This window comes from Glandiceps talaboti, chromosome 2 (genome assembly GCF_964340395.1).
Source record: "Glandiceps talaboti chromosome 2, keGlaTala1.1, whole genome shotgun sequence".
Taxonomy (NCBI): domain Eukaryota; kingdom Metazoa; phylum Hemichordata; class Enteropneusta; family Spengelidae; genus Glandiceps; species Glandiceps talaboti.
Window position 1 is genome coordinate 680,483 of NC_135550.1, and position 27,941 is coordinate 708,423.

The following is a 27,941-nucleotide window of genomic DNA, read 5'->3' on the forward strand; positions in this document are numbered from 1 at the left end:
AGTTGAACCAATATGGTGTCAAGTACACATTCTTAGAAAAATCCCTAAAACTGGAAGTGACGTTTAGCAGAAAGATGGGTGAGTTGATACACAACAATTGCTGAACTTAACATCTATTCTTTTATAATTGTTTGTAAGGCTTAATAAAAATAATTATGTGGTTCCGATTACGCTCACTTTTAGAATAGGTGGGGTAGGTTGATTTTTTTTTTTATTTTATTGAATTTGTTTTTCTTGGTTGAGTGTCTAGTTCAGGTTTTCTAATGGTCTCTGTGTTATTTATTTCTTCCCATCAGATGTATAGTCATTACAGATTGGAAGAACAGTTTTTTCTTCCGTAAGGAAGAGATGAATTAGTGGGTGAAAGTCTGTGTGTGTGTCTGTTTGTCTGTCTGTCTGTGTCGTTTTCTCCAAAACAGCTGGCTCAATTCAAACAAAATTTGGCACAAATGTTCCGTTGAGTAATGGCAAGAACTGATTAGGTTTTGGTAAAAATTCCATGAATATTAATGAGCATTTTGCGTAATTAATCAATCGATCGTCTGGTTGCACACACGCTTTGTTTCGAACGTGCACCACCAACGTTGGTGTAAGGTAAACCAGGAAGCTACAGTATGGATATACATGCTGTTGTTCTACACTGAGAAAGACTGTTTTCAGGGGTTTCAAGTGTTTGTATTGATATTTTCGTTGAATCTGAAGATTATTACATCAAAGCAAGGAGGTGAGCACTGAAAATACACATCATCTGTAAGCTTTATTGCAAAAATATACAGTCACGGTCATCTGCTCTCTTCACACCTTTCACGCAAGTATACATTTGGAGCTGATGGTGCATCTGTCAATCTCGATCGAAACAAGAATGTATACATTTTACCCAGGGACCAAGTAGGGCAATAATACCTTATCACTTCACTGTATTAAAGTTGTTCAACTGTTACGATGCGTACCATGAAGTATGTAAACTTTCTGATGCGTAATAGCAATGTTATGCGGTTTTCAATTTCGTTTATTATTTGCCGTTGAAACGGGTGTACATATCCCGGGTATGTAGGGGATCATGAAAGCTGAGTGCAGTCGAGGATGGCAGGCTTTCCTGGCATTTGAAAAACGTTTTTGACAACTAACTTTCACAGGGACTTGAAAAAATCACAGATGTAGAGCTAAATTTCTTGTATAAATCATGAAATTGCAAAACTACCCTAACAGAAGGCATTCAGTTTAAATCTGGTATATTGTTTTTTTTAAGTTGATGTCAGTTTCCGCATCCAGTATTTCTTGTGAGACTTTTCTCGAAAAAGTAAAAGAAGTTTAGGGTCGGCAGTGAAAAATCTAGGTGGGGTCGGGTAACTGGAACCAAACAATTATTTTTTAGGCCTAACCAGTTCTTCAAAGCCAGTAACACTCCTACCTCTATTTTCTCTGATCCTGCATCTATTTTGTAAATGGTTGGTCTTGTGACATTAACCCTGTCTGTTAAATTGACAGGTTTTCAAGTAGACAAGTAAGCCATTCAAAAACAAAATTCCTTTCAAAGCTATTGATACTCCAGATGTAGAGTATATTCTGAATTCAAGGTTAGTGTACAGTATAGTATAAACAGATAAATGTATACATGTACCTCATTTCTGTTCAACAGAAACTATTCTTGCAGGAGATGAACTTGAGTATGATATTGTAGATATTGAACTGGAATCTTTGTTAGCAGGTAATGTTATATTTATTCTACTCATAATCTGTCAATTTGGACTTACTTCAATGTCAGCTTGTAATTTTTTTTAGCACAACTGAACTTCTTTGGTTCAGTAGTGCTATAGGCATGGCAAAGTGTCTGTCTGTCTGTCAGTATGGATGTGGAATTGATGTATTTGTGTAAACAACTTAAAGTCAAGGTTGGAGGTGGACGGCCCCGACCACCACTCTTGGAAAATAGCCGGCATTAGCAAGCTGCCTACTGGTTCTATTGTGTTTCGTCAAAATACAATATACACAAAAGATAAGATAAAAAAAGATGGGAATACTTTCGAAAGTATGTGAAGTAAAGGGCTGGCATATCACTTATGAAATGCATAGAACACAAAACAAGGTGTACAGGTGGTCGGAGGAAATTGACACGTAATGACAATGGTCGGGTGATCATACACAGAACAGAGACATGCAATGACTACATTGGGTAGGAATGAGTTGACACGTAAAACAGTAGAGACGGCAATCGTACACAACACAATGGACATGTGACAGTATGCAGTTAATTATTACCATAACCGCACAAACATGATGAAAGAGAACAATATGAATAATTTGACACTTCTAACAATGGTCAGGTGATCACTTTCAGACAATGGTAATAGATCAATAAGTTTACACGATAAGATGATGACATGGCAAACACAAAACAACAACTGTTACAATGTAAGCGGGCTCACAATCAAACACGGCCGTTTTTTTTCAATGCATATATGGCATACCTGTCGGCAAAATAAAGTTACAAGTATTGCTACGTAAATGTTTACATTAATTCACTGTAAATGGTGTGACAGAATCAAATCAAGCTGAATAAAACCAGAGTATATAAAATGTACAGAAACTTAGCATTCTTCACCATTCTCATGATTAAGACAAGCGATACTATAACAACCAGAGATAGAGAGAGAGAGAGAGAGAGAGAGAGAGAGAGAGAGAGAGAGAACGAGCATGTCAATTTAAAAGTTCATCACATCCAGCAAGTGCAAGAAGTCATTAGATGAAGAAAATGAAAATAATTTACAGCAAATTTGAAGAAAGCCAGAGTACAGCAGAATACCAATTCATAAAGTCACCACAGAGATCAAAGCAAGTGGACTACATTCCATAATGAGTGGGTTAGAAGTCGCAAGTTGTGGTCATACTACCGACTGGGCAAGGGTATGTTTTGCCGGCTTTGTCAAAAGTTCAATATGTAGCACATAAAGATGCAGTCACATACAAAGTAACAACCCAAACAACCAAGAACATTGCTGCAGTAATCCAACCTGAAGCAAACAACGACGCCATCACCGCTGCCTTCACCTCATGTATTTCATGGCTAAGCAGCAGTTTGGTTTGTCAGTGAAACAGGACTTGAATGTCAGTAAAAGTGTGACTTGTTGCATTGAAAATTCAAAGCAAGAAATGATGAATATCCTGTCCTCAGTAATTGAAGAGAAGGCGATCAACGAACTCAAAAGGTCTGATATATTTTCAATAATGCTTGACGAGACAACTGATGTTAATGTGAGAGAACAATTGACACTGAACAGTAGATACACACATATACTTAGATGCCCATGGGGATTTGTCTCAAATTCCTAAAGATGATCGCGCCACTAAAACAAGATGGTGATGACGACCTCAGTATAACCTTGAATGCTGAAACAATAACAAAGAACATGAAAAGGTCAAAGAGGGCAAAGAGTTAGAATGTGCTAGATTCGAAGGCATCAGTACAGACAGCGCCGGTGTCATGACCGGGAAGAAATCAGGTGTTGTAAAGAGGCTACAATTAAGATATTGCAAAGACAGCCATTGGTATACACTGCAGTACACACCAATTGCATTGTTACAAGCAGTGAATGTTATACCATACATCAAGAAGTTCACATCCATTTTGAGACAACAAATGTTTGATTTTTACAACAACAGCGTAGTTAGAATGGCAGGGCTACACGCAATCCAGTCAACATTACACAAAAAAACCTCCTTAAACCAATCGAGTCTTCCTCCACTAGATGGCTTAGCATGGAATTGTCGGTGTCAAGACTCGATAAGACTTTCGTGAGCACCATTTATGTCTAGATAGAGAAGGGGAAGAACATGGTGATGCCAAGGTAGTCGGTCTTAGCAGCTTGATGTGTTCATGCGGTTTATAGCAACCACATGCTACTAATGTGTGACTTACTACCAAACGTCAATAAGTTATCAAGAGTCCTGCAGGCCAAAGAGTTCTTGCACAGCCAACTGAAACCAGTGATTAATTTGACCATTTCAACTATACAGAACATGAAGACAAGCAATGGTGTAAATTTGCAGCAATTACCAGACATCCTCGGCAAACTCGAAAGTTCAGCCATCACCGTGAGAAAATGCAGCGACGACGAACAATTCTTCACACATCACATTCACGAGAAATACATTAACACACTTGTTGACAACATTAAACACCAATTTCCTGACGAAGACACCAGTATATTAGGACAGTTTCAGATAACCGACCCAAACAGTCTACTTAGTACTGAGGATACAACTACCTATGGAAACGAAGATGTTAGCATGTTAGCAGAACATTTCGTATCCTATCGACATCAATGAATGGAGCAGCTTCAAGAACTATGCTCATGACACAGTTTGCAAACAACCAGACCTGAAATCTGACACTGTTGTCAAGCTTTTGAGTACAAGTTCATCCTTGCAACTCACCTTTCCACAGATAACACATCTTGCCAAGATCTACAGAGTTCTACCCTGTCACACCACCGACTCTGAAAACTTTTTCCCAGTTGAACCTTGTGAAGACAGTATTGCGTAATCACCTAAATGAAACCAGCCTAGACAGCCTGATAAGAATTGCCATTGATTGGCCGCCAGTGGAAGACTACGATTACTGTGCCACATTGCCGAGTTGGGCTGAGAAGAAAAATCGGCGTATTCGTGTGAACGTCAAGTAGATTAAAATGAACTCAATGTAATGACACTTCAACACAAATGTGATTTTATTTCATCTGAATTTGTTTTCAGTTTCATTCAAGTATGCGACAGCTGTACTACTGTAGAAATTATTTGACTGTCCGTTTTGCTAAGTTGTAGCAGACAATTAATTAGTCTATCTGCTAGACCTTGGATGTTCTTCCGATACAATATGACACACGACCGAACATCGCTATCGAGGATGGAACATCCAATGTCTAGCAAATGTCATCAGGATATAAATAACTGCCAATCAGAGAACCGCATTAGCGACAAGCACAAACAGAGGACAATAGCTAATTTTTCATGCATATTCATCTTAAAGTGTACATGCAAAGGTACATACTTTTTTTTGTAATTATGTTTATTTTGCCATAAAAATAAATGAAATTGCATTCATACCTCTAAATATTGCACGCATTGGCAAGAAAGTCGCAAAAATACTTGCCCCCTTAATCCCCTGTGCTTCGACTAACTTCGACACCGCAACCAACTCACGAAAGGTGTCGAGGTCCCACGTGTTACAAAAGCCTTCTAAGCCTTTGTGTAATGTTTACTTATGAATTACTAATTACGCTTGCATTATAGTATTATCTGTAACTGTACATATTGTGGTGTACCAGTTTAGTCTTCCGACAACAATGGTTCCTTGGTGTTTTGTCGGCAGCACCCGCAGTGAAACATCACCCTACACATATTTCCGAGTTATATAACTGAGTAGGTAATAATGGGTGAAGGCAGTTGAAATCACGTAAAAACTGGACAGTGACGCCATACAGTGAAAGTCGGTAAATGTTACCGGGGCCGGGGTTCTCCACGCCACCGGTGTAGCCATGATCAAAGCGAAAAAAGGAAGACAAATAAAATAATTTGAAATGATGTTTTCAAGAAAGCAAGTTAGCTTCATAAAATATTTTCATTACGATAGCATTTGTTTTTAAACAATGCGTAGTCCGATTGTATGTTTTGATTTCCATGTTGCTGGGAGTCGATCGTTTTCATTGTGATACATCACATACATCGTCGGAATGATATCAAAGTAAAAAGACGCAACGCTCATTATAATGTTGCTATTTTTGTTTCCATTGTTTTGTCTACATGAACAATTACCGTGTCATGCCAATCACATGTCAAAAGTGGATGGACACAGCAAAGCACAGTCACCCGATTTCCTTTATTTTTATGGCAAAATAAACATAATTACGAAAAAAAGTATGTACCTTTGCATGTACACTTTAAGGAGGGGCTTGTAAAAATAACCACCAATGCGTTAACTGAAATGTGGGAATGACAACGTCTACACACTCATCAAGCTCACAATTACCATAAACCGATAAGACATAATAATGACATAAGTGTGTTTGTCAACACCTGCATGCAGAGATTGCATATATTAAAGTATATATATGCATACATGACCCAACCCACCGCTTAATGTAATCTCAATGGAATGTCCGGTCTGAAAATGACATTTGCTAGACTGTTCGGGTAAGCCCTCACTATATAGTATCGAAAGAAAGCCTGAACGTTTAGCAGCAAGACTAACAATTAATCTTGTTGGTTATCAGTTGGAAAGTAAACAATTAGCCCCATAAAACTCATTGAGACCATGTGTGGTCATTTTAGTGTCAGCTTACCCTTTTGTCTAGCTGTGAACTCAAACTTCATTAATTACCAGTATCACATCACACATACATACACAGTGTTTTACACAACAAAATTCTTCATAAAATTCATTTATAGTTCATTTTTTAAAATGATTTTGATAATGATAAATGATTAACAAATTAAACGTCCTTTACGTTGTCATTATTTAATAACAAAATAAAACAAAAAAATACTAGTATCAGCTTTTAGTGAAACTTTTACAACTTCAACTTTTAATAATAATAATAATAATAATATTTATTTCTTTAAAAAAAAAAAAAAACACTTTCCATGTAAAAACATCTCAAAACGCCTTACAGCACTAAGATACTATTAAAACACAATACATCAGAGAAAGTGAATAAAGCAATCATACAGTAAAAAAGTATGTTTTAAGATTTGATTTTAAAATATTAAAATTTTCACTCGAACGGAGTGCAACAGGCAGCCAATTCCACAAACGTGGAGCACATGACTTAAAGGCCCTGTCACCATAAAACACTGTGTTAACTACGGGCTGCTGTAATGTTTTTGCTGCTGCTGTAGTAGATCGAAGGGTGCTAATACTACTCTGATGTCCAGTCATCATAAAACAACAAACTATACAACATGTATTGACAACTCACAACTTTAACATTACAATGTATAGTCCAGTGACAACATTCAAGACTATAATAAAACATTTCTGGTACGTGTATATACTTTACATGCAACAACTTGTTCATGTATTGGCAACTTATACTACTTTGAAGTAAGCCATCATAACAAAGAGTTACTAACACATAGTTTACATGCAATGTTTACATCTAAGTCATTTCTAGCCCCGCTTCTCTGGATAATCTAATTGATCGGGTTGCGCCACTTGTACGGAATTTCGACTCCAATTTCTCTTTGATAGGGCTGTTCCTTGGATTTGAAAAATCAATGGCTCGCTGATTTGCACTTCTTGTTGCAAATGTTTGACTTGCAATTCAAGGTTTTTCGGGGATATTTCCTTGTAATATTTCTGTAGCATGGCTTTGTCAAGTTGTCAATACATGAAAAATGTATAGTTGCATGCAAAGTTTTAGTCTCGATTCCAACTGTGGTTTCTAAACCCTAACCTGTGAGTGGACCTTTAATGGTAACAATACTGTATAGGAACTAGATTAGTAAAGTTTATACCAGTAACGTGTTGTTATAGTCTTGTCACTCAACTATGAAGTTAAAGTTATATGAGTTGTCAATACATGATGTAAAGTTTGTTATTTTCTGATTGGACATCAGAGTAGTATTAAAGTTGAAGTTGTAAAAGTTTCACTATTAAAAGTTGATACTAGTATTTTCTAGTAATGTGTTATTAAATAATGACAACACAAAAGTTGAAGATGTTAGTCTTTACAGCTGATTTGACAAAATAAAGAACAAAAATGAAAGTTTGCCTCCCAGTTTACTTCATTTGTGGAAGTGTGTACAGTATATGACTTGCAGATTTACGAGCTTATCCCAAGAATTCAATGGGTTTGCCTGAATGAATAGACAAGTTTATACTGTACAAGGAGTTTTCTGCTTTTCCTTGACAACTGTAAAGTCTTGCTTTCTCTTCAGAGATATATGCTCATCAATTTTATGTTTGAATGAGTCCATGTAAATAGTTAATACCTGCAAATTACAACTATGAAAACTGCACATATTTAAAGTAGAATTACATCCGATTGTAGAAGCTATATCATTAAAAAATACATGGGACTAGTATTTTCATACAACTTACTTACAAGGCGACTACTAAGTGTGTCCACCCTGGTGATATAATGTACCTTTAAGTTTTAGAGTAACTTCAACAATGTCTGTCACTCTTGTAGTAATCTAACAATATATATGTAAACATTTATTTTTGTTCTTTATTTTGTCAAATCAGCTGTAATCATTTTTTTTTTAAATGTGTAAAACACTGTGCGTGCATGTGTGATGTGATACTAGTAATTACTGAAGTTTGAGTCCATAGCTAGACAAAAGGTAGTCTATCTGCTAGACCTCGGATGTTCTTCCGATAGAATACAACACACGCCCAAACATCGCTATCGAGGATGGAACATCCGAAGTCTAGCAAATGTCATCAGGATATAAATAACTGCCAATCAGAGAACCGTATTAGCGACAAGTACAAACAGGACAATAGCTAATTTTTCATGCATATTCATCTTAGGCTTGTAAAAATAACCACCAATGCGTTAACTGAAATGTGTGAATGACAACGTCTACACACTCATCAAGCTCACAATTACCATAAACCGATAAGACATAATAATGACATAAATGTGTTTGTCAACACCTGCATGCAGAGATTGAATATATTAAAGTATATATATATGCATATATGGCCCAACCCACTAATCTCAATGGAATGTCCGGTCTGAAAATGACATTAGCTAGACTGTTCGGGCAAGCCCTCACTGCGAACTTCGTTCGCTTGTGGTATCGAAAGAAAGCCTGAACGTCTAGCAGCAAGACTAGACAAAAGGGTAAACTGACACTAAAATGACCACACACTGTCTCAATGAGTTTTATTGGGCTAATTGTTTACTTTCCAACTGATAACCAACAAGATTACTTGTTGGCTACAACTTAGCAAAACAGACAGTCAGTTACAGTATTTAGATTTACGTCATGGTGTCACTGTATTGTGTTATGTCTACATTTTTTTAAGTGAGACACACTTTGGCCCCAAAATTGTACAGAAAGTATCAGCAATCAGTCATGTAGTGAACTTTTCTGCCGCAGTTTATTTAGAGTAACATTGTCATATAGCTTTATTTCTTACTGTCAACAACGGATATATTTTTCTCTTTATTTTATTCGGTTAATAATTAATGAAAATCAATTGAAAAATGTGCACTCTACCGTGTTTATTTCACACAGTATGATAGTAAGTAAGTGTGATGTACTGGGAGAAATTGGGTCATGTCCTGAAGAACAAGTTGTCACGTTATATGTTAATTATGAATATTAATTAGCTCATGAATATTGATATCATCCGGGACCATTTATTCAATCGGGAGTTCCCTGTGCATATTACAAAGTTAACAACAGAGATGGGTAGGTAAGTGAGTACAGATTCAAAATGTGTACACAAATATGCCTAGCAGCAGGACCACGGCCATAGCGATAGATTAATTGTTTATATTCCAAAGATGAAAAGTGGGAAGGGCAGGCAAGTTAATAAAGATTCCAAAAATGCATGCAATACACCTAACAACAAGACCACACCCATAGCAACATCTAACAGTTGTACTACAACACCATTGGTGCTATTTTTTCTGACAAGATTAAGAAAGTGAAATTATTGGATGATATTCATAAGCAGTGATGTTGCTAATTTTAAAAGTAGCCTATAAAACATGAAAAGTAAGTGGTTATGTCTATGAATGAGACCTATGAATCTGCCCAACAACAGATATATACTGAAACAACAGAATTTTTAAACAAATTACATGCAACAAAAAGGTAGCAGACAAGGATTGCAGAGTAGGTGCCAGGTTCATTTTGCTGTCTATTGGCTCTTATCTACATTCCTGATAAGTACCATTGACATCATAATTACTGTCATTGTCAAGAAAACTTGTGTCCATTTCTTGAAATCTTCATACTGGGCTCTAGAGTTGGATTTGAATTCACAGGATTATTAGAATTGTTTTGGTAAGCAGTGCAGTATTGTGAGTAGGTCTTTTTATCTATCATTGTCAGATGATGCATCACCATGTGCTCAGCTTGCACATAGAATGGCACTAGGAACCTTAAATAAAGTATCTTTACAACAAAAATGTCAAACAACTAAAAAGTTACCATTGGTAAGTACTACCTGTCCTTTCATCCTCTTCAATGTGTTTCTCTTACATGTCTTGTTTATTGCCAACCAAATTCTCCATGTGATGATCTATTTATCTTGATATATTACTGTTCATATTTTGAACCACACCTGTAATAGTTGTTTTCAACCCAGTGCTCCAAGTCCTGGTAAAGCTGATACTCACAAATTTTTATTTCAGTTTGTAGTAACTGCAAATGGCTAGCCTCATACCCTAATCTTGTTTTTAATTAATTGCAGCTCTAATTTTGAATTTGTTTATAGGTTGTATGTAACAATGCAAAAATGATTTAAAATAATGAGTCAATCTTCGCATACATACATACATACATACATACATACATACATACATACATACATACATACATACTGTTACATACATACATACATACATACATACATACATACACACACATACATACATACATACATACATACATACTTACATACACAGATACATACATACATATATACACATACATACATACATACATACATACATACATACATACATACACATACATACTTACATACATACATACACATACATACATACATACATACATACATACATTTTAAATTTCAAATTAGTCACTAAGCCTTGTTATATTCATTTTCAGATGTAACACATGTGGCTACTTTACATACCTTACATTTCATAGTGTTTTTAGTCTGCAATGGGCACCACCCGGAGGGAACATTAGGTTGAGTTCTTTGTGTGTGTGCGTCTGTCTGTACATTCACCCTCATATCGCTGGCATGCACCAATTGATTTCTACCAAATCTAGCATAAAGGTAACATTACTATGTGAGACATACATATATGCATGTCACTTTGTTTTATGACCAAATCAAATATGGCCAATTGGTGGCCATGTTTATTTTTAATTTCAAACTTTTGGAGGTGTAATACATAGTGACTACATTCAAGTGCCTACACCCATATTATCAAATGTGAGCTTTCTTTTAAGACTTCGACCTTGAAGGTCTTCAAGGTCAAATAGCCATTTCAAGTGATGACTCATGATATTTTAATCATGTCTTGGTTTTTAGTTAGTGACTAATTTGAATTTTAAAATATATGTCACTTAATTTTGCGACGTTGACCTTAATAGCAAAATGTTTGTGATAAATAAGGCTTAGCACATTTTGCCTGTTATCTCCAAACGGTTTAATACATATGGACACCATTCCAGTGTCTACCCCATCTTATCGATGATCAGCTTTCTAATGAGACATTGACTTTTCACCTTGACAAAACATTCTCAAGGTGATATGATCAAAATTTTTCTTTCTATGTTAACTCAAGAAGTTGAATAAATAAAGATTCCATTCAAATGTCTCTACCCCAAAGGTCAGCTTTCTTTTCATGTCTTGACCTTGATCTCTATAATCAAGGTCAAATAACAAATTGGTCATTATATTATACCAGTATATTGATGGCAAAAATCAAGAGTTCTGATTGGTCTTGACAACAAATTAGCATGTCTAAAATGAGCGATAATGAACAGTTGGCACATATCCAAATACTACTTGGAGTTCATTTTTGGGAGGCAAATAAAACCAATAAAAGTTCTTATCTTGTTTCCGAATATTAATAGCGATAAACTACCCCCTGGAAATGGTATACCAATCAGTTTTGACCAGTGAACTCAATATATGCATTCGCTATCGCTTGTACATAGATTTCGTTCATTGGTTTATTGCTTAAATAAATTATAAAGTTTTGTATTGAGACACCATAGTCTATAAGGTACGCCGTGACAGGGCACCCTCACACATCGGCCAACCCCTCTCAGAGGTCGGTGAGGGCGGAATGTCATGACGTATCTTACAATCTAGAGACACCATTCAAATTTGCGTAATAACTTTGCCGTAAAACACACAAGCTGAGGACTATGTCTTTGATTGGGATTGAGGGTTTGTTTGCAAATAGAACAGTAATAAGGAATGGGTATGGTTGGTAAAACTCTACCAGAGTTACATGTACCTACTGTAGTCACTTTACTGGGGTTCCCAAACAAATTTGTGGTACATGGTAAAAGTGGCTTGTTTTCCTGTACATTATACCATGATTTTATTTATTTGGGAGCCCTGGTAAAGTGACTTGGAAAGTCTGGTAAATATTACTGTTACCTACTTACAGTCCTTAGCAAAACCAATGATGTTTATGTGTGGTCAATAAATTAGATGCAACTTGTATATTGTCTCTTCCATCTTGACTGTTCATTCCTGTGTCCAAACCCATTATGTACCCTCAAAACCCCAAATTTCAACATGTGCTCATATTCAATACAAGACCTATAACAAATTGATGATCAAGAATCCCCGCTCTCTCCACACACACAGCACACACTCTTATACATATATACACATACATGTACAAATAGCTATTATAAAACTAGATACTGTACAATAATGCAGGTTTTCTCCTATTTCTTATTCCATCATTCTATCATTGTTATTTCATCATTATTTTATTATTTCATCATTTTATTATTATTTCATCATTATTTCATTCTTATTTGGTTTTTATTTCATTCTTATTTGGTTTTTATTTCATTCTTATTTGGTCATTATTTCATTCTTATTCCATTATTATTTGGTCATGATTTCATTCTTATTCCATTCTTATTTGGTCATGATTTCATTCTTGTTCCATTATTATTTGGTCATGATTTCATTCTTATTCCATTATTATTTGGTCATGATTTCATTCTTATTCCATTCTTATTTGGTCATGATTTTATTCTTATTCCATTCTTATTTGGTCATGATTTCATTCTTATTCCATTCTTATTTGGTCTTGATTTCATTCTTATTCCATTATTATTTGGTCATGATTTCATTCTTATTCCATTCTTATTTGGTCTTGATTTCATTCTTATTTGGTCATGATTTCATTCTTATTTCTTCTTATTTGGTCATGATTTCATTCTTATTTGGTCATGATTTCATTCTTATGACTACCCAACACCGGACTTCACGGCATTTTACTGCCTACGAGTAACCATATTTCATGTATGCGAAAGCCTAGAGTGGAAACGAGAAGACGTACACTAACACTAGTAACAGTAAGGAGATTTTGCCTGGAATCAACAACTTGACAGTCCCATGCCCGGGTTCCATGGCGTTTTGCATTTCTCTGATAATACTTTGCGGTCTTGCTTCAAATTCTACGAATAGGCACTTGTGTTATATTGTCTAAAAGAGTAATGGTGCCATTTAGTACTTCTTGGCCTGCCTTGACTACCTCTTGTATTAGTATATGACTCGCAGCGTATAGCGTTGTCCGAGACATTTGCATGTTTTGCTAGCTGCATGCTGCAGAGAAGAGGGCGGCAACTACGGCTTGATTGGAGAAATTAGCAACTGTGGCCCAGGACCATGGTTTCGAGAACACAGAGTTAAAAATTAATATGTCCAAATAATGTTCAATTAATGTCAAGTGACAAAAAGTTTCAAGCTGATGAGCGTTCTGCATAATCATGACATAAAAAAGTATTAGTTTCATGTTTGATTAATGACATTTTATTTATTAGTGAGCATTATTGGTCTCAAATTAATAATAATTATTTCATTATGAATATGGTATTTTATCTCATGATTATTTGAACATTATTTTATTCTTTTTATCTGTTTTCTCAAAACCATGGTCCAGGGCCCTCTCCACAGGCACTCGGTTCCAGGGTTGTGTCTTGGGGTAGTTTTGTCACTAGTATCAGAATTCAATAAAATGTCGATAATAACAATAATATAGACGTGTATAAGCCAAACGTTTATGAAAGGGGTAAAAATACACTATTTTCTGTGATCGTGCAAATTCACTGCAACTGCACGTTACATAAAAAAATAAAGTTATTATTTTGATCTAACGTGCAGTGAATTTGCACGATCACAGAAACAACTTTAACGAGTTTATTTATACCCCTTTCATAAACGTTTGGCTTATACATGTCTATACTATCGTTATTTTCGGAATTTTATTGCATTCTCATAGAACTACCCCAAGACACAACCTGGAAACAGAATGCCTGTGGCCCTCTCATAGTGAAATATGGCGTCTTTGGTGGCGAGGGTGTGCCAAGATATCCGTGTGCTGATTCGAAATTTAGAACTTGAAACTGACACCAACCAGTTGATAATATACTCGGAACAACTACTCTCCATTCAGGAAGAACTTGTCTTTGTAGCCGCTGGTACTGTTGATATACAAAGTTCTATTTTTGACAGCATCAGCCGGGTTATTGGCATTTTATGAAACCCTATCAGACATGGAATTCGAAGCCCATGGCATATGACTTACCAAACCCAAAGTGTATACGACCCTCTTTCGAAATTTCACGAGAACAGTTAATTTTTTTTCTTTGTGAAGGTTTTATCATTCCAAAGATGTCAGCAATGTAAGAAGTGTCTGCGAGAACAGTCGAAAGGCGATTATCACAACATGGGCTATCAGTGTCAGAATTGTACGCGACCCTGACGGATGATGAACTCGAAACCAAAGTTGAACATATAATTGAACACTGCCCAACACTGGTATGAAACGCCTTCACGGCATTTTATTGTCTATGGGTACACGTGTTACCATATTTCGTGTATGCGAAAGTCTAAGAAGGGTCGATCCTCATGGAGTGGAGTCGAGAAGGATGTGTGCAGTAAGGAGAAGACAGTACAATGTTCCTTGTCCAAACACACTGGCATATAAGTTGTTGATTCCGGGTAAAGTCTCCTTACTGTTACTAGTGTTAGTGTATGCCTTCTTGTTTCCACTCTAGGCTTTCGCGTACATGAAATATGGTTACTCGTAGACAGTAAAATGCCATGTAATGACGTGAAGTCCGGTGTTGGGTAGTCATAAGAATGAAATCATGACCAAATAAAAAGGAAATAAGAATGAAATCATGACCAAATAAGAATGAAATAATGACCAAATAAGAATGAAATCATGACCAAATAAGAATGAAATCATGACCAAATAAGAATGAAATCATAACCAAATAAGAATGAATTCATGACCAAATAAGAATGAATTCATGACTAAATAAGAATGAAATCATGACCAAATAAGAATGAAATAATAACCAAATAAGAATGAAATAATGACCAAATAAGAATGAAATAATGACCAAATAAGAATGAAATAATGACCAAATAAGAATGAAATAATGACCAAGTAAGAATGAAATCATGACCAAATAAGAATGAAATCATGACCAAATAAGAATGAAATAAGAATGAATTCATGACCAAATAAGAATGAAATAACGACCAAATAAGAATGAAATAATAACCAAATAAGAATGAAATCATAACCAAATAAGAATGAAATAATGACCAAATAAGAATGAAATCATGACCAAATAAGAATGAAATAACGACCAAATAAGAATGAAATAATGACCAAATGAGAATGAAATCATGACCAAATAAGAATGAAATAATAACCAAATAAGAATGAAATAATGACCAAATAAGAATGAAATAATGACCAAGTAAGAATGAAATCATGACCAAATAAGAATGAAATAAGAATGAATTCATGACCAAATAAGAATGAAATAACGACCAAATAAGAATGAAATAATGACCAAATAAGAATGAAATCATGACCAAATAAGAATGAAATAATAACCAAATAAGAATGAAATAACGACCAAATAAGAATGAAATCATAACCAAATAAGAATGAAATCATAACCAAATAAGAATGAAATAATGACCAAATAAGAATGAAATCATGACCAAATAAGAATGAAATAACGACCAAATAAGAATGAAATAATGACCAAATGAGAATGAAATCATGACCAAATAAGAATGAAATCATGACCAAATAAGAATGAAATCATGACCAAATAAGAATGAAATAATAACCAAATAAGAATGAAATAATAACCAAATAAGAATGAAATCATGACCAAATAAGAATGAAATAATAACCAAATAAGAATGAAATAATAACCAAATATGAATGAAATAATGACCAAATAAGAATGAAATAATAACCAAATAAGAATGAAATAATAACCAAATAAGAATGAAATAATAACCAAATATGAATGAAATAATGACCAAATAAGAATGAAATAATAACCAAATAAGAATGAAATAATAACCAAATAAGAATGAAATAATAACCAAATAAGAATGAAATCATGACCAAATAAGAATGAAATAATAACCAAATAAGAATGAAATAATAACCAAATAAGAATGAAATAATAACCAAATAAGAATGAAATCATGACCAAATAAGAATGAAATAATGACCAAATAAGAATGAAATAATAACCAAATAAGAATGAAATAATAACCAAATAAGAATGAAATAATAACCAAATAAGAATGAAATAATGACCAAATAAGAATGAAATACTGACCAAATAAGAATGAAATAATAACCAAATAAGAATGAAATAATAACCAAATAAGAATGAAATAATAACCAAATATGAATGAAATAATGATGAAATAATGACATAAGAATAAAATAATAACCAAATAATAATAAAATAATGATGATGAAATAACAATGATGAAATAAGAAATAATGCCACTCAATGATAAAATCATATTGAAATAAAGGTAACACCTAATTTTGGTGGGGATCTCACCCCATATTCTCCAAATGTGTTAGTCCATGTTTCCAGTCAGTTGATGTCAACTTTGTTTTGTGTTTGTAGTTGCTGCACTGTGTTTCATCAGCAGTGTGTTGTGCACGACAATTGGTCAGTGAGATGGAGCATATCAAGTTTTGGCATCAGGTAGAGATATCAAACACATGGTAAGGTTTTTCTCATTATTAAAACCGAAGTGTACTGCATGCATATTTTATCAGAAACCTCCAACTAAAACTTGGTATAATATAGAAAAATTACATTAACATTGAAGTCAGAGAGAGCTGTCAAGCCAGTGACGTCAGTTGGATTGATTAGAGAAATCAAGCCATTGAAAAGAAATTTTACTTGATGTCCATCATTTGAGTTTTTTCTTCGCATGTTGTTGTTTAGGATCATTAGTAAACTATTGAAAATATGATTATTAAACTTAGCTTTATATGTAAGGGTGACCGTATTTTTTTTAAGCATAGGCATAGCAAATTGTCTGTCTGTCTGTATGGATGTGTGTGTGTGTGTGTTTACACAACTTAAAGTCAAACACAGCTGGACCGATTGCCATGATATTTGATGGGTCCATTACCTTGGGTGTCTAGTTGGGAAATTGTTCAAATATTATCAAAACTATCTTTTTTGGTGTGGTTTATTTGTGATTTGGCCAGGGTCATAACATGTGATTTTTGGTTTTAAAAAAACCTGAAACTAAAAAATTACTTATATTAAGAATTGTTAATGACATATGATGCCATAGGTGATATGCAAATTAGGTCGAAAAATGTGTCTTTTTTGTAAAAGATCTTTAATTCCAAAACTTAGGAGCAGATTGGGCTGACATTTGGTGGTGTTTAGATTACACTACTTACAACCAAGCCTCAAACATAAAAATCAGCCAGTAAAAATCAGACAGATAGTATCAGCTATGAAAAACCAGGGTGCACACAACAGCTTTTTGCCATTGTGTGTGAATAGTAGTAAAATGTGTTAGCTTTCCTTCCCACTTTCATGTTCAATAGTCGAGATGTGTGTAGTAAGACTGCTACTTTTACCATCATGACAATAGTCTGATAGTTCTCGGTGTTTTCAATCCACTTTAATACACTGTCCCAGGACACTGCTAGTAAAAGTTTACTTCATTCAGACATTAGTACAGGAACCAGATGCCTATACTAATTGTGGGCACCCTGGTAAAAAACCTCCAGGGCTTCTAGGAGGAGACCCCTAGGACCCCCCCCCCCCCCCCCCCATAAGAGATGTACATATTCCCTTCTCAAACTTTCCCCTACCTTTCACTGTCAAGATGATATTAAACTCCTTTTGGAATATATTTACCCTGTGTAGTCAATAATTATAATTATGATAGTGCTATTAACTTATAAAGTAGATGCAAGACAGTCAAGCAGTCCACGAGTCACGATTAAAAAAATACCTGTCGTGTGAATATTATAATTATATATGGGGGGGAGGGGGGGGTGTCATCATGTTTTAGAATTAAGTGAGGGGGGTCAGCCTGTTTTTGGTTTTACAGATGGGGGGGGGGGGGGGGTTCAGTGACTTTTTGTTGGCCTGATTTAAGAATTCCCCCCCCCCTCTCCGACTGGAGAAACTGACTGGTCCCTAATCTAGCAACATCTATGAATATTTCTGTTTGAGACTCAATTGTACATGTAGGTATCATAAGAATGGTTCATAACATAATCCCATCGGTGATATGCAAATTAGGCCTAAAAATGTGTCTGTTTGCATGGTTTTGTCAAAATCTATGATTCCAAAATTACACAGCAGATTAAGCTGAAATTTGATGAGGATGCCAAACGTCGCTCAAACGTCGATGGTGCCATGTCTGATTGGACTGCTGTTACATCTGGGGTACCCCAGGGTTCTATTTTGGGACCATTGCTCTTTCTGTTTTATATTAACGACTTACCTAACTATGTAAATCCTAAGTCAGAGTGTGCAGGGATGGGTAGGAATGTGAATAAAGATTCAAATAATGTATGCAAATATCCCAAGCAACAAGACCATGCCCACAGCAACAGCCAAATGACACTTTATATTGAAAGATGAAAACTTGGATGGGTAGGCAAGTGACTAAAGATTCCAAAAATGTATGTAAGTATGCCTAGCTACAAGACCATGCCCATAGTAACAGCCAAATGGTGGCGTCTGTTACAAAGATAAAAACAGAACTTAATAGACAAGTGAATAAACATTCATAAAATGTATGCAGATATGCCTAGCAACAAGACTACACCCATAGCAACAGCTAAATGATGGTTTGTGTTGTCAAGATAACAACAGGGATGGTTAGGCAAGTGGATAAACATCCAAAAGGTGAATACAAATATGCCTACTAGTAGGCACATGACTATACCCATAGTAACAGCCAAACGATGACATGTGGTAAAGGTAAACAACAGGGCTGGATAGGTAACCAGTTAAACATGAACAGTTATGCTACAATGCCATTGGCTTTTTTTTATACAGTATTTCAGTACAGTTTTCCAGTGTTTTGGCCAAGACAAAGTTCATCATCATCTTTGAACTGATTCCTGGAAAGTATCCCTGGTGTGAAGTACAACACAACTTTGTCAATAAAATTGGGAAAATGAGGTGAGCTTATCATGTGTTATGCTATGTACAAGCCAAATGATTGCCTTTAAAATATGGACTAAATATGGTCGTTTTATGTCATGACAATTCAGGTCTACATCACTGTTCTGCAATGCTTGAAATGAATCAAAACATATCAAGATGTACATATCTGACAAGTACTTTTACACCTGAATTTACATGTATTGAAGCTAACCTTTTCACACTTCTAGTTACTCCACCTCCAGCAAATTTGGATCATTCTGTCAGATCCAATGATTTGTTCATGTCATTTCCTCAATCAAAAGTGGAAGAGAACTTGTGTATGAAAACATTCCAAATAGCCATTATTTTCATGATTTTCATAAATTATACACCTAGAGGTACACCTATATTATTCCCCAATATTTTTCTTCATTTAGTTGGAAAATTATGAATGACTAAAGGGTTTTTGTCTTTCGTCAAGTGGCACGTAGTGACAAGGCCATTTGGGTCACTCTTATTTTACTTGGCAAGCTGAAGAAAGAAAAATATTGTGGAATGATATCTAATTATACAATGAGCCAAGTTTAACAAAAGATTTGGAATATATACTCTAGTCGTTCTATGCCACAACATGTGTCTATGTCACTGGTTCTGGCGTGTTCCAAATATGAGTCAAAATGTTCAAAATTGCCATTACTTTCCCCGATTTTTCTTTTATATTATAGTATGTTGTTATTCTCCAATATTTTTCTTCATTGAGCCGAAAAATACTCACGGCCTAAGGGTTGTCAGCAACTCATACTGACATAACATCCCTATTAAACTATCGTAATGATAATGTCAATGTATGCCTTCTATGACCTTATCATTGTCTTCCGACATTATTAGAAAGTTGATTGCGTAATAGGGATTTCCTCAACAAATTATTATTTTTACCATCTATATATAGTAAATTATGTCATTGGATCGTTTATAATTTATTTATTAATGCCAGGTTTGAGTTCAGTTAAGTGATAGTAAAGTATGTGTCAGTAAGTAGAATACTGTGAGAACCTTTTGAATATGCAACAAAAATAACGGCCAAAAACATATAAAATCTGCTTGTGCCCTTTTAATTCTGTTCATCGAAAATACTCACCTTTATTATACTACTATTGGGTTACCCTTTTGCTTTTAGCCTAACTTCGCAAAATAAAGTCGTGACCCCTTACCCACCTGTGGCTATCCCATGATGCCCCTTTTCCCTCCAGTACTAAATTTTGCGAGCGAAAGAAGACATACATTTTCTTCGCTCACGACAAATTAGCCTTTTCAAGCCTTGGTGGATTGTTATAGCTGACTTCTGTGGCACCCAGTCCCTGGAAACCCCAGCTGAGTCCTTTCTTTTATTCTTTTCATTCAATTGTGCTTGTTTTAAGCTTCGCTTTTCTTTATTTGTTCTGTTTGTATTGAGCGGTCGTCTGTTGTGTTCCGTTACACGACCGTTTCAATTTTTTCCGCTTTTGACTATTGTTTAAAGCGTATTTTCAAACCATGCTTCCGAACCAAAAGAAGGGGTCTTGTGGACATGTTTTCCACATGGAGGACCTCCACAAATTTTGCCCTTCTTGTCGGAAGTGTTCCCGTACTTCACCATGCAAAACCGTATGCGGTCATTGGGTAGACGATCAATGGCAGGAATTCGATAAACCTATTGAATCGTCACGTAAACCTAAATCAAAGCAGAGTAAGCGGACCTCCGCTGCTCCGAGCACCGATTTAGATAAATTTTCAGGTAAGTCTTGTGTAAGTGTGGGTTCTCCCACGACAAAACGCCCTTCTGAGGGCGAGGTCTTAACCACAACGGGTTCTGAAGTACGGGTTTCTCGTGGACCTATGCAGGACTCATCCGATAAGGGACGTCCTGATACGGGTATTGTTAGTGGAGAGTGTCCTGTAATTACAGACAGCCCCTCTTCCTACAAACCTGATTCTCGTTCTCAGTCTCCGACACCTCAATATAGCGGTCGGTTTCGAGAACCTCCCAGGCGAACTGACGTAAACCCTTCGAGCCGTCCACATACCGTTCAAGGGTCGTTCAGTGAACGACAAACCATGCCGTCGAATATGCTAGATTCTTCGCGTGGGGTAATACCGGAAGTCAAAAGACGCACTTCCCGCCCTACCGCTAGCGGATCACGTGATCAGTCACCTGATCCTAGGTCGATACCATGGCCTCCTACGGGGACGCTACCATATCCATTCAATGCTATGGGCTACCCACAAGGTGAAACTTCCACAGATTTGGATCCAAGACAAAATCCATTTCCTTGGACTGCCTTTGGCCAACCTACAGGGTTTTGGCCTCCACCTAATTATTGGTCACCTTATGGTTACCCCCCCCACCATGGATACCCATCAGTCTAGGGGTCCCTGGGGAGGAGGGGATAGAGGAAGAGAGAGGTCACGGTCGCCTTATGACCGTTCCCAGTGCCACCGTCGTTCACGCAGTCTGCCGGAACGTGACGTAAGGGTACTTCGATTTCGCAGAGATCGCTCTCGTTCCCCACGCCGCTCGCACAGTCCACCGAGACGCGGGGATCGTAGATCATCGCCTTCACCGAGACGCTCTTCCAGACCACGCATTCCGGTAACGCGTGAAGAGCGTTCTCCCTCGTCTTCACCGACACGTTTCTGCCGCTTACAGGGCGAACGTTTCGGATCCCTATGGAGATGCGATCCCGATGAAATGTCCTTAACGGCCCCAGAGGATCGCGACCTTCTTGGGGGCGCTGGCCATTCGGATGACGATCGGGTTAGACCGCCGCCCTCTGAATCAGAGGGGAGAGCGCCCTCTCCGGAACGCTTTTCTGATATTCCATTTAGTCAATGCGTTGAATGGGTTTATCAACAGTTCCCAGATAAATGTACCCGTCCCACTGCAACGAATTCGGTACAGTCTGAGACAAGCTTAGCGTTGGAGGGCCAACTCGACCAGACGGAGTATCAACCTGCTACACTCCCCCTCTCAGCTATGGTCACTTCAGTACAGGGTAAAGTGTCCTCAGAGGTTTGTGGCAAGGGTCCAGGTCAGCCGCCAATGCGAATGAATAGGTACCCTTGGTTCCGCTATCCAGGGAAACCTTATCGTACCCACGCAACCGATCAACGTGTCAATTTTCCAGAGCTGGACACTGATGCTGATGCTGTTGACCAAGATCGTGATGGCTTTAAGAATACTACCATTGATAATAAGCACTTATCACGGTTAGGAGAAGGATACGCATTATCCCTTCGGATATTCTCCTCTATCGATTGGTTCCTTGCTACTACGGTGTCAGAGATGAGGTCCGCCCATCCTGACTCACAGAAGATATTTCGTCTGATGCAGGTAGTTAATAAAGCACTTAGCCACGTGACTGAGCAGACGACTAGATCACGTGCTGCCTTGTTACTCCTTCAGCGAGATGCTTTTCTACGTCGTAACTCAATTGTGTTGCCAACAGAATTAAGACAGGAAGTTCGTGCAGCACCGATTGATGCACCTTCTCTATTTGCTGGCACTTTAACTTCTATAGCTAACCGTGCCAGCGAAGCAAAGCAGCGGGAGCGTTTGATTTTTGACACTCCCCGTTTGAAACCGCGTACAAACTTCAAACAGTCCCCAGTCAGTAGTAAGTCCCCTGTGACAAACATCTCGCGAGGTTCACAGAGGGGACGAGGACGGGGTAGACAGACTTCCCGAGGCCATGGTAGAGGCAAGCCTCAGTGGTCTGTGACGAACAAAGACAGCAAACCCGGACCACCCTCAGGGAGGGGTTCAGGTGGTTTCGCGCAACATTCCTGACGGTGCTCCCGTCTTTACCGCCCCTACTTCACCCTCTCAATCAAGCGTAGGGCCAGTAGGGGGAAGGCTCCTGTCATTTGCCAAAGAGTGGCAGCTGATTACCGACGATTCCTTGGTTCTTTCAATAGTAAGAGAGGGTTATCGCCTAGAGTTCGAACGTCACCCACCACTTACAATGTCTCCCTTTGTCACAGTGCTTCCAGACAACAAGCAAAAAAGAGAAGCTCTGTTAGAAGCAATTCAAACCTTAGTCAAAAAAGGGGTAGTCAGACAGGTGAACGCTACCAATGCAGGTCCAGGGTTTTACAACCACCTGTTTTTGGTGCCAAAAAAATCGGGGGGGTGGTGCCCGATTCTGAACCTAACAGCACTGAATCAATTCATGACCGTGTCCAAGTTCAAGATGGAGACCACGCGATCCATTCTCGCCGCTGTTCAGCCAGGGGAATGGATGGCGTCAATCGATCTAAAGGACGCATATTTTCATGTACCGATTCACGATTCATGCCATCGGTTTCTTCGTTTTGCGGTGGACGAGCAGATTTTCGAATATGTTGCTCTTCCCTTCGGCCTTGCGACGGCCCCCAGAATCTTCACTCGTATCATTTTAGCCCCCGTGGCATGGCTACATCAAAGGGGCATTCTGCTTCACCCTTATCTCGACGATTGGCTTCTTCGCAGCATGACTCAAGAAGCCTTAGTTCTTCGGGTTCGAGAGACCCTATCCGTTCTAGTTCGTTTGGGTTTTCTCCCCAATTACGAAAAGTCGCAACTAGTCCCCACACAAGACATGAACTTTGTGGGGATGCATTTTCTTACATACCGACCTCAGGACAGGGTAGACAAGCTAGCGAGTGCCATTCATACGATCCTTCCCAGGCATGCCACTCAGGCAAGGGTAATACTGTCCATCCTAGGGTTGATGAATTCCCTTATAGATCTCACCCCATGGGCACGTTTGCGTATGCGCCCCATCCAATTATACCTATTGGCATTCTGGCGCCCATCATTACACCCCCTCTCTTTCAAGGTTCCTATTCGTCCGTCTCTCCGCTTGCACCTGCTTTGGTGGGTGGACGAGAACAATTTGCTAGAAGGGAGGTCCCTAGTGAACCTGTCCCTTTTCACCGATGCTTCGAAAGAGGGATGGGGAGCCCACTGCGACTCCCAGGTGGCCTCAGGTCAGTGGGGGGAGTAACAAGTCAGAGGCACATCAACTGGTTAGAACTCAAGGCAGTCTTTCTAGCCCTAGTGCAATTCGAGACTCTGGTGTCGGCTCGCCACGTACTGCTCCACTCCGACAATACGACAGTGGTAGCATATGTAAACAAAATGGGGGGCACAAAGTCACCAGACCTCTGTTATCTGCTCTGGGACATGATGTTTTGGTGCAAAGAGAGGGACATAACCCTTAAAGCACGACATCTCCCCGGCAGACTGAACAGAATCGCCGACGCTCTCTCTCGGCAGAAGAAGGTTCGGCCAACAGAATGGGAGATCCCCCAGGAGGTAGCAAATCAGGTCTTCGCTCACTGGGGAACCCCCCTGCTGGATCTCTTTGCAACTTACCACAACAAAAAACTGCCAATGTTCGTAGCTCCAACTCCGGACACAAGGGCAGTAGCGACGGATGCGCTGTCAATCTCATGGGAGGGAATATTAGCGTATGCTTACCCTCCAATAGTGATTCTTCCTCTGGTCCTTCGCAAGGTACAGGAGGAGGATGTAGTCCTTATTCTGATAGGACCGCTATGGCCAAATCGGTCTTGGTTCCCTTGGCTTCTGTCTCTTCTAGTAGATTGCCCAATTCAACTCCCACAGAGGACAGACCTTCTCTCACAGGGTCAGAGCATTGTTCACCCCAGCCCAGAGATTTTTCGTCTTCACGCATTCAAACTATCGAGAAATCCCTCGTTCAGAAAGGATTTTCTACTGACTCTGCCGCGGTTATCGCAAGACCGCAGCGGGCAAGTACTCTCAGCACTTACAACAGCAAATGGGAACGATTTTGTGATTGGTGTCAGCGAAGGCAGATTGATCCAATCCATATCACTATCAGAGACTTTGCAGACTTCTTGTTAGATCTCTTCAATGTTAAGAAATTTGCTGTAAAAACTATAATGGTATACCGCGCAGCAATTGCATCTACCATTAAGAGTACAGGAGGCAAAGACTTTGGTCAAGATAAAGTCTTATCTAGCATGATTAGGCATTTCCATATCAAGCGTCCTCCTAAACCTATTTCGGTCCCTCAGTGGAATCTGGCATTAGTCCTGAGGGTACTGGAGAAAGCTCCCTTTGAACCTCTGCAATCAGTTTCATTGAGAGCAATGACACTCAAAACAGTCTTCCTCTTGGCCTTAGCGTCAGGCAGAAGACGCAGTGAGATCCATGCTTTGGATGTGAGCAAGGGGAGAATTACCTGGTCTGAATCACAAGTAATTCTCAGGCCTCACCCGTCCTTCTTAGCAAAGAACCAGGTACTGGGGTCCTTTTCTTCCCCCATTACCCTTCTTGCGCTCTCTAATTTGGTAGGTTCTGACAAACAAGAGAGATTACTTTGTCCGGTTCGAGCCATACGTTGGTATTTGCATCGTACCAAATCATTCAGAGGAGAGAGATCGCGTCTCTTCATCCCTTATGACCCCGACAACAAGAGCGATTGTTCGGCAGCCATAATTTCTAAGTGGATTATTCAGACAGTCAGATGGGCATACCAGGAAGCATCTGATGATAGTTTAAGGTTATCCCGGGTCACAGCCCATGAAGTTAGAGCCATCTCAACTTCTTGGGCAGTACATGCAGGAATTCCAGTAGCAGAAGTACTCAAAGCTGCTACTTGGCGTTCTCCTAATTCTTTTATAAGCTACTATCTTAGAGATATGGCCCAGGATGCATCTGAATTGCAGTCTCTGGGTCCAGTCTGTGTCAGTCAGCACATTGTATAATTGGGATGTCAGGAACTCCCCCCTCCTAATTGGCTGACAAATTCTAACCCAATAGTAGTATAATAAAGGTGAGTATTTTCGATGAACAGAATTGAAGTTTCTACCGAAACTAATTTCTGTGAAGAGAAAATACTCACCTTTATGTGAATCCCTCCCACCACCCCACAGTTCCTGTTTCGTGTACTTTTCCGTATTTTTGTCTGTTAATATGACAAAATTTAGTACTGGAGGGAAAAGGGGCATCATGGGATAGCCACAGGTGGGTCAGGGGTCACGACTTTATTTTGCGAAGTTAGGCTAAAAGCAAAAGGGTAACCCAATAGTAGTATAATAAAGGTGAGTATTTTCTCTTCACAGAAATTAGTTTCGGTAGAAACTTCAATTATCACCAGAAGTTCCATCTTTATGTATGCAACTTTTCCTGATCGTGTATTTTCCTAATTTTGTGACTATCTAATACCATGAATAATTTGACAGAACCCCATGACACGTAAGTGCAAGTGTGGCGTACCCAAGGTATTTGCATGAGTGCTTTGTAGTTCTCTGAGCCCGTACTTTCACGAGCGTAGCAATAAAGTGAAAGTGCAGCAGAAAACACTGCAAGTACGAGTGCAAATACCCCTGAGTACCCATACTGGAACTCATGTGGCATGGGGTTATGCTATTATTTCATGTGTTTATCTTAAATGGAAAATTTCCATGTGCAATTTCATATGTAGTGAACGATCACATCCTCATTTGAATATCATTTGCATACAGGTATGGAACAATGGTTTCATTGTTGCACTGCAGTGAAAATACCACTATGCATATGCTTCGGTCCAAGTAATCTATGGTACATATGTAATAATCAGTTTTATTTGAGTATTACTGTTAACTCCATTGTTTTAATCTTTCTAGGACTGACATGGTTACATCAAGACTATCATCCGTGAAACCTGGGTTTAAATATCTAATTCGACTTGTAGCAAGTATTGATGAGCTTCTCAAGAAACCAGTATCACTGTAAATAGAACCAGTTTATGTGATGTTGTGATAGTAGTATATGCATAAGTAATGTCCTCAACTTTATTCTTTTCCAAGGCTCTGAATCTGTTACTTTTTTATATCAAAAAAGAAAACTTTCGTTCTCATTTCATTAGTATCAACTACCCATAGAGCCCTGATATGTCATTTAGACAAGGTTTTTATAAGTCCCCAAATCATTTTTGTATTTTCTTAAAACCTGTGTTAGTGAATTGATATTAAAACCAGGTTATAAATGTCAGTTGGCAGACATAAACTTGGTTACTGCTTTGAAGACATGCTCTATTGAGTTTGATTGAATTTGACTATTCTTTCAGACTATCACTTTAACCATAGCACAATCCATCAAATGTATAGCTATCTTTAAAGAAAGAGAGAAGAGAAAAATGATGCATCCTTTTTCATGTAGAATTTGAAAAGGAGAACATTTATGAATTTTTTGAAGATATGATATAAAATAATAAAGGCTAGATTTTGATATTTTTGTTATGGTCACTAGTGTATGTATAGTAGTTTGTATTCACCAGGCATGTACTTGGAATGGAAAGCTTCAATTTGAAATACATTGTACATAGTATTTGGGTAATATTTGTTTTTATCGTTATTTGTTACACTCACTTATGTCTTGTTGTTTATGAAATACTAACATGCAATACAGTGTGATCGTATGTTCTGTAAACATGTTCTAGTTGTTGTACCATACTTTCAAAGATTTAGAAGAGTTTAAGAGATTACATCTGTACCGTTCTGTCCTG

General features: G+C 37.9%; 1 protein-coding gene across 1 annotated transcript; it reads left to right on the forward strand.

Annotated features, from left to right (window-relative positions):
• LOC144453831 (uncharacterized) lies at positions 1 to 27,763 on the forward strand. Its single transcript, XM_078145197.1, has 6 exons — positions 1 to 78; positions 1,640 to 1,708; positions 10,072 to 10,175; positions 16,879 to 16,979; positions 19,297 to 19,422; positions 27,061 to 27,763. Exons 1-6 carry the CDS (start codon positions 75 to 77, stop codon positions 27,167 to 27,169), a joined length of 513 nt encoding a protein of 170 aa, XP_078001323.1. The 5' UTR covers positions 1 to 74; the 3' UTR covers positions 27,170 to 27,763.
• Positions 27,764 to 27,941: the final 178 nt, after the last annotated feature.

What these genes read in the sequence shown, in the direction of transcription:
- LOC144453831 (XM_078145197.1), top strand. An exon ending in GTAGAGATATCAAACACATG is followed by an intron (nt 16,980 to 19,296) that starts GTAAGGTTTTTC and finishes TTTTTTATACAG; the next exon opens with TATTTCAGTACAGTTTTCCA. An exon ending in AATAAAATTGGGAAAATGAG is followed by an intron (nt 19,423 to 27,060) that starts GTGAGCTTATCA and finishes TAATCTTTCTAG; the next exon opens with GACTGACATGGTTACATCAA.